We start from the raw sequence: 8,027 nt of genomic DNA, 5'->3' as shown, positions 1-8,027 counted from the left end.
AAAAAAATAGCTAAAATTTTGACAACAATTTGGTGTGATCTGGAAGAAATTAGGGGGGGGGGGGGGGGGGGGGCAAAGTGGCAGCTTCACCTAGGTTCTGGATGTCCAATAGAAATATCCTTCAACCCTCCAGTATCAAGTATTTTGCAGCCTCTAACATATTTTCTTCCAGGATTGCCCTTTAGCTAGTTACATCCATCTTCCCATCAACTCATCCCATCACCACGGTGGTGGCATGACCCTGCCACCACCGTGTGTCCTCAATGGTAAGGTGTGTTCACCTTGTACAGTTTTCACTTTTTAATTTTCAGTTATCTTCACAGAACATCTGCATGCAAACTGAGATCAAACCTTACAATAATAAGCAGCAAATCGCATGACACCTCTCAGAGTGTTGGTCGAGTGCTGGAGTAAATTTGAGAGGAAAGTAACAAAAGCAAAAAAATAAGTAAAAAAATGAAGCAGAACACACTGTAAGATTAAAAAAATATGCAGAAATGTGTGATGCTACCATCTTGCAACTTTTAGATGCATCCCTGCTCTAACACACTTGAATTTCCTCTTCAGCACATCAGTCACGTTACACAAGTCTGGTAACGAGCTATTAATTTGCTTCAGGTGAATTAGAGAAGTGATGCACGTAGAAGTTGGAGGATAATTGCTCTTGTGGACTGGGGTTGGAGACCTCTTGTTACAGGAGATTAAAGATCTTTGCAGACCTGACCAACTGAGACACCCAGAGTCTAAATCTGCAGTTTCACAAGTCATGTCATGCTTGTTGTGAGAGGAACTGTCCGATAAGACTCCTGCGACTCCTGCCTTCAGACGCTCGACAGCAGCACTTTCGCCGCGTCCTTCACAGGAGCAAATTACCATATCAGCATCAGGATCTGAATGCAGCCCTAAGAAAGCACAATCTGGGCTTTCTGACGCACAATTAAAAGATGTCAAACCTGGTTTCTCTTACTCTGTTTTGGTCCCGGCTGTCAGCGCATCAAACATTATCTTAAAGGGGACTCATTTAGGGAAGAAAAGGAACCGTCCAGGTTCGCTGACTGTGATGGGCAGGTTCAGTAGCCCGGGGGTATCTGGGGAGGACAAAAGAAATGGATACACGGTGAGGGTGGTGGGAGGAGGTTGATAAAGGGGAGGGAGGACTCTCTCTTGGGAACCTGGAGGCCAGGACGGAGGAACTCCTCCACACAGGTATCAAGTTCAGCAGGTCCTTCGGTGCAGCCGGGCTCCGGTCCAAACCCCCAACTATCTGCCTCACCGCAGAAATGCCGAGGCGCCACGAAGTAACAGAACAGAAGCAGAAATGCCAACAGGCGAAACCAAATCTTCAAGTCGAGCCCGATACTGTTGTTGTGATTCCACGGGAGAAGTGGCGTTCGGCCTTCCTGTCTGGTTCAGTCCGAGTGACGGGCAATTACTGGAGTGATTAAACATCCACAAACACGATCTGGAAGAGGCAGCGATGAATGATGCGACTTCCTGTCCTTTTCTGGCACGTGAAACGCAGGGAGACTGAAACTGAAGATGAATCCTGCCACAGGTCCACCCTGAACACAGGGAAGTTTTTATTTCCAGTTTAATTGGATCAGGTTTGACACTGACTCATGTTATTCTGATCCATCGTGTTGGAAAATACAGACGTCAGGATCAAACTGTGCCTGGTTTATTAGAAGTTCCCATGTGTAGAGTTGTCACTCTATCAAAAGCGCCATGCAAAAGTGTTCATACCCCTTTAATTTCCATCACCCAATCATAAAGTAAAACATTTTTAATCAAATAAAGTCAGAAAAGAGTGGAGTGTATCCACAGACTAACATTTTTACTCTGTAATATTGATTGGAGAGGGTCAGTGAACATTAGTGCTAAATAATCAAATCATCTTCATCATAATATGACGAGATGATGCGACTTCCTGTCCTTTGCTGACATGCAGGTGGAATATCCCACCTGCAGAGGTATGCAATGAGGCAATGCCTGGTGATAAAAACTATATACTACGCCATGAATTCACGTTCTGCTTATTGAATATAGTGGCCTGTCTGATGGAGTCCAACTGCCTTTAATGAAAACCTGATGTATATTTTTAGTGGCTGAGATATTAGAGCTCAAGTGTTGTATTAATTTTGATCAGATTCATGTCTGGTCTTTGACTAGGCCATTTTTATGCATATAATTTGACCACATAATAAAAACAAAAAACATGTTCACGTCCGAGTTTGTGGTTGAAACGTGACAAAATATGGAAAGGCTGAAGGAGTTATGAATATTTTTGCAAGGCAGAGTAGGTTTCACGTCCCCTACGAATTAAGCAGAGCCTCGCATATCCCACAAGCAAACCTGAGAATAATGACACAGCATCTAAACTTGTTCACCCACTAAACGATAATCCCACTTCCCATTAGCAGGTCGGTGTGCTAAGCATGTACAGCGCGATGCAAAAATGTTCACTCAGTGTAGAAAAAGCAGATAAAACTAAAGTGAGAGGAGGCCCTTGGTGACCATGAGTGGATTCAATCAGTCTGAATTAGAGATGTGAAGGGTTCCAAGGTTTGGTCTTGTTTCAAGTGGAGAGGGGGAGAAAAATTGAAAATTGACCCGCAGCCTTCATTTAGTGACAATGTGCTAAAGTAATATAAAGTATGATGGGTATTCATCACAGTGATCTGCACAAGCAGGGGCAACACAGCAGCACAAAGGGTTTCCAATTGGAAACTATAACGCTCATTAGTCTCAACACTCAACACCAGCACCAATCAGAAGTTACATTAGCTCTGAGAGGGTCTCCCGGACAAATTACACCACTAAAAAAAAAAATAAAAAATCCCTCAACACACTGGAAAGTGAATTAATCAGCCTATTGTGTTCTACAACAAGGCTTTTCTACATGTCCGATTTTACAGGGATTTATCCGTATGTCCCACACTTCGTTTTTATTCTGGCATCATCATTCACGGCGACGGCTGCAGCCTCGACAGGATGGAGATTTCCATCCTCGCAATTTCACATCATTATTCGCCTCAAAAGAGCATGATGACTGGGGATGAGGGAAAACCCACAGATCCTGCAGAAATTACATTCAGCTATTTTAGACAAGAAGCTAAAAATAGCTGCGAATAGAGGAGAAAAAAAACAATGAGGAAAAAAGAAGGAATAGCTAATTTTCTCCTGCTTGAGAAAGAAAAACAAGATATCAGAGCAAAATCATTTACAAAAAAATGTCTGAACATTTTTTTTATTTTTACTTGTTTGATTATTGTCCAAAATTTTGAAGTCATCTCTCTACTCACGTTAAAGAAGCCAGACTTTTCAACTGTATTTACTTTTAGGGTTTGTTTCTACGAACTTTTCACATCAAAAAAAACAAAACAAAACATGTATACATATATATATGTAACTTAAACTCAGTCAGTTTTGAGGGAAAACAGTATTCAAATCTTCCCAAAGATTCTCAGTTGGATTAAGGCCTTTGACTAGGCCATTTGTACATGAATATGTTTTGATCTTTTTTTCAGATGGGTTAAGAGTTCTCGGTGATCTCCAAACTTTAGGGTATTAATTCATAATCCAACCATTCTTTAAGCATCTCAACTCTATCTCTATTTGTCTGCTTTGTTCCTTGGTGTTTACGATGCTGTTCTCTAAAAACAGTTCTTCACGACATATCTGGGTTTCATTTTGGGGTATCACCGGTTAGAGGCTGAATAAAAATGTCAACCTCCCCGGACCTTCTAAGTGTCAACCATGTATTTGTTTTCCCTGTAATTAACTTATTGCATGCAATCCCAATTAATTATGTTCAACAGAACGATGTTTCCGCATCAGAACATCATATCTGTAAAAACATAAACTGGCAACCTCGTAAATGAGAAGTAAAACAAAACAAAAAAAAAGTCAAATTTGGTTACTCCGTTTTATTTGTTTTCTTAAGAATGACCCCCATTTGAACAACATACAAAACACTATTTAATTTTTACAATGAAGTCCTTCAAAAAACACCTGAAACTGCAGACGGCAGAGGTTTAGAAAACAATGGAGAATAAATCGAGTTTATTTGAAGGATAGTGAACTTGTGGTTCCATGTGAAAATATTACACATCATATCATATCGCACAATGTGATCAAACACATGGAAGAAACAGGAAGCACCCCCCCTCCCCACTCAACCTGAATGAATTACTTCCTCTGGTGTAGAAACATCAGCTGGGAATCAGGCAGGACTCGACCAGCGTCATGTCGGCTGCAGCTCGAGTGCTGCGGCGACGAGGGCTTCTGTACAGACCGGACTCTGGCCCAGCGGGATCAGGCCTGCGACGCTAGCCTTTCGATGACTCTCCTGTAGTCTTCCAGGGCGAGCTGGTAGCTTTTCTCCAGCTCCTCGTGCTGCGTCTGCGTGTCCAGCTGGCCCATGTGGGACACCAGCTCCTCTGGCCGTAAGCACTTCCTCATCTTCGCCAGCTCCCTCTGGTTTTTCTGCACCGGCAGAGACAAACGTCCCAGATTAGCCTCGTCATTTCTACCGCCAAACTGTAAACCAGCGGTGAGGAATCTAGAGCTTTCACACTCCTCAACATTTATGTGGCACCTCCGTAAAACAAATATCACAAAGGCGACCCAATAACTACAAGAACCTGATCGGGACCGGTAACTGACCAGAAGAGTCGGAGCAGAATCCAGCGTTCTACAAGAGATTTTTAGTATCAAAATATACTATTTTATTTCCCCCTCAAGACTCAAATTTTCAATATTTTTGGTATGTTTTTGGACAACTGTTAATACAAACAAATGAGAAAATGATTCAGAATTTATAACAGATACTTTTACATTAGAATGGATGGGTAATAGAGCTGTCACGGTAATAAATTTGATGATAGTTTCCCAGTAATTACTGCGATAAATGTTAATATTGTTGTTTTGATATCATTTTTAAGTCTCACAACAACCAAGTTTATGTTCCTACAGAACGATAAACTTTCATTTAGCAAAGAACTCAAATATTGAAAAATAAACATGACAACCAAAAGCAATAAATACAACTGCAATAAAAAACACACATAATCGAAACCATAAATAAAATGAATTATGATGTCTCTAAACAAAATTGTCATAAAAAATATTAATAATCACAATGGAAATTATTGAGTTCACTTTAATTTATACTGTGATTATTTGATAAACTGCTTATTGCGACAGGTTTAATGTATGGACGGGTGGATGGGCAAAAGGATGGTTGGAGTGGCGGATGGGTAAATTATTGAATGATGGACAGATTAATAAATGAATAAATTCATTGATGATTGATGCTCAGGCGAACAGATAAATGGATGCTACAGGAAATAAAGTCTAGAAATATAAATATTTTTCCAAACTATTGTCATTTTTGAAATGATCTCAACTTGGAAAACCCTGGTACTCAACTACAAACGCTGCATCTGAACTAGCAGGCAGCAAAGTCATTAGGTACGATAAATGAATACTTCAGGGACAATGAAAGAAAATTTGCGACAGTGTTGTTAATTTCCCAGGGTTTCAGCAGGTTGCAAGAGAAAACGCAGACACAGTGAGAGCTGAACGATGTGCTGCGTGTGGAGAAACCTGCGCACCCAGGCTGGCCGACACGTTCACCAGGGAACTGGAGCTCAGAGCAGAAATGAACAACCCCTCTTACATTCGCAGGGCTGTGGCCTCTGTCATTCAACTGACTACAAGCTAAAATCTCCTGAGTGAAGCAAAAAAAAAAAAAAATCCCTCTGCATCTGGCCACCAGATCCCTCGCTGCCACTCTCCCAAGGAATTCCTCCGTCCCGCTTCGCCACATAGGTCTTTTCAGTGTCAGTCTCTGCCTTTTGCCCGAGACGTGCGGTTTCCCCGCTGACAGCAAATTCTCTAATGGATGGTATGCAAAGTTTCACTGAGCAGCTCAAACAGAAAATGTCACAGGCAAACAGGATGTAGGGAGTTATTCTGGTGCACACATCAACTCAGTGTTTCCCATGTCGAGTCTGAAACACGGACTCAGAGGAGTTTCTGTATTTTCTGTGGAACTCACCCAGAGCACAAAAAACAACAACAAAAACATGAGATAAAAGTGCGCTGGCTTTCAAAAGAGCCAAATTCTGAATAGTTGCAGGTTTTTTTTTCCTCCCCCCACCCTCCCCCACGACAAAGTGCTTCAAATGCACGATCATGAAATGATTTCTCCCAAAGAAATGCAAATCCCGGCTAATGACATGCCTGAATAGAAAAAAGCCTGAGCCGCGGCAAAACCACAGACGCCTGGCGCGCCCCATTGTGGCTCTAACAATGCGCCACTGGTAATCTATCAATTTTCACAGGCCTGTAGATCAATTTTTCTGCTGTTTTAAAAAGGTAACATAATAAATAGTGACAATACAAGACTGTGAGCCGATCAAGCGAGCGCTGCGAATGCACCATTCGTCTTCTCCCAATCAATCAGCTGTAATGTTATGCTAAAAAGAGGTGGAGGACTACACACTGGATCCATGTTTGACAGCAGAGACAATCTGACATTCACATATATTTGAATACATATGGAAATCGCTCAGAGTGGCGCTCTGAAAGCCGACTCCATGCCGACGTAATTATAACCTCACCCTATAGGGCCCAAAGAGCCTCTTCTTCACCTCTAACCGGTACGCTCTGGCTTTCTCCTCGTCGCTCATGTCTGTTGCTCTTAGACGCAGGATTTCGTAAACTCGCCTTGCATGTTTCTGCAGGGAACAAAAACAGAACGGCTGGCATGATGTCTTTTGTTTTATTAGATTTTAATTCAGCCTATTATGACTCAACTCGCATGTGTCGGTTTTAGACTGCTGTGGTGTGATAACATTGAGTAAAATTAGACAGATTTCATGGTTTTGATGCGATTTTTTTTTTAAATAAAAATGGTCAATTAATTTTTTATTAATATTTTTTGTTAATTCTTTTTGCAGCACCTTGTTGATTTTCAACTTTTCTTGGGCCTCCCTGATCATGTCGGCGGAGAAGCCGAGGTGCAGCTTGTCCGCATCGAAGGACGGCAGGTTCTGGCAGAGCTTGGTCAGAACGTAGTCTCTCAGCTTCACGTAATTCTCTGAGGGATCTTCAGCTGCAAAGACACAGAATCAGACCATAAACATGAGTCGATGTGACTGGTCAGGTTTTCGATTCATTTCCCTCCGATGTGGGCAGAAACTTTGACAGTGCAGTAAAGAGCTGGGATAACTTGGAAGAATTGGAATAACTCGTAGAAATCCAACAACTCTAAGATTGACAAGAAGGTTATTAGGTGTTATCATCATCCTGCTCTACATCTGTTGGCTTTTCTAGTTAAGGTAAAAGGATAAAATAAACTTAAATATATAATAGTAGTTAAAAGAAAATCTAAATTTAATGGAACAACAGAGCTTTGGGCAAACTGCAGCCGGCTGTCGTCAGATGTTGAAGCAGGCATCCTTCTTGACTGAGTGTCTTCATCAGAGCGATGATCACTGGGCCTTTCATCAGGATGCTGCACTTCATGAAGGCTACCTGACAAAGGGCTTCATCAGGAGGATAACAGTACTCTGGACAGTCCTGTATGTTCTCCTGATGTAAAATCTACTGAAGATATTCAGGTTTAGAAAAACTCATGTGATTTCTTTAACACGTGGAGCTACGTTCCCACTTACCTAAGCAAGTTATTTCCTTGTTACTGTAAACCTTGTATTGGGTTTGAATTGATCGAGTTTTCAATAATTCACCTTTTCCAATTTTTTTTTAGCATTTTGAAGCTGAACTCTAAATCTGATACATTATCCAGAAACACAAAACAGAAAAAAATAGTAACTTTTTGCCCCAGATCTTAAGAAAGATCTGCCACTGGAGATCTTTCCTTCCCAGGGAATCCCCTTCAACGACTCTTTAGATACTTGGATGATATGAGTTATAACATTTAATTATTTTTTTATTTACTTAAGATTTTAATTAGAAGCGTTCGTGCACTGCAGCTGGAGTGCACAAGTATGATCCCTTAA

At 41.3% G+C, this 8,027-nt stretch overlaps 1 protein-coding gene across 2 annotated transcripts in view; it reads right to left on the bottom strand.

Moving 5' to 3' along the window:
- Positions 1-3,906: 3,906 nt before the first annotated feature.
- hat1 (histone acetyltransferase 1) overlaps positions 3,907-8,027 on the bottom strand; it is a 24,072-nt gene continuing 19,951 nt past the window's right edge. For both annotated transcript variants that reach the window (XM_015058677.1, XM_015058678.1), the window contains exons 9-11: positions 6,969-7,120; positions 6,627-6,743; positions 3,907-4,485 (exon numbers count right to left, since the gene is read on the bottom strand). In XM_015058677.1, the coding sequence (XP_014914163.1) occupies positions 4,315-4,485; positions 6,627-6,743; positions 6,969-7,120 (440 nt within the window). In that variant the 3' untranslated portion in view covers positions 3,907-4,314. The remainder of the gene's footprint in view (positions 4,486-6,626; positions 6,744-6,968; positions 7,121-8,027) is intronic.

The sequence above is a fragment of the Poecilia latipinna genome, unplaced genomic scaffold, assembly GCF_001443285.1.
Source record: "Poecilia latipinna isolate Pla-1442-1.1 unplaced genomic scaffold, P_latipinna-1.0 Scaffold1563, whole genome shotgun sequence".
Lineage (NCBI taxonomy): Eukaryota > Metazoa > Chordata > Actinopteri > Cyprinodontiformes > Poeciliidae > Poecilia > Poecilia latipinna.
The sequence above is the reverse complement of the archived record's forward strand: the minus strand, read 5'-3'. Positions and strand labels throughout refer to the sequence as shown.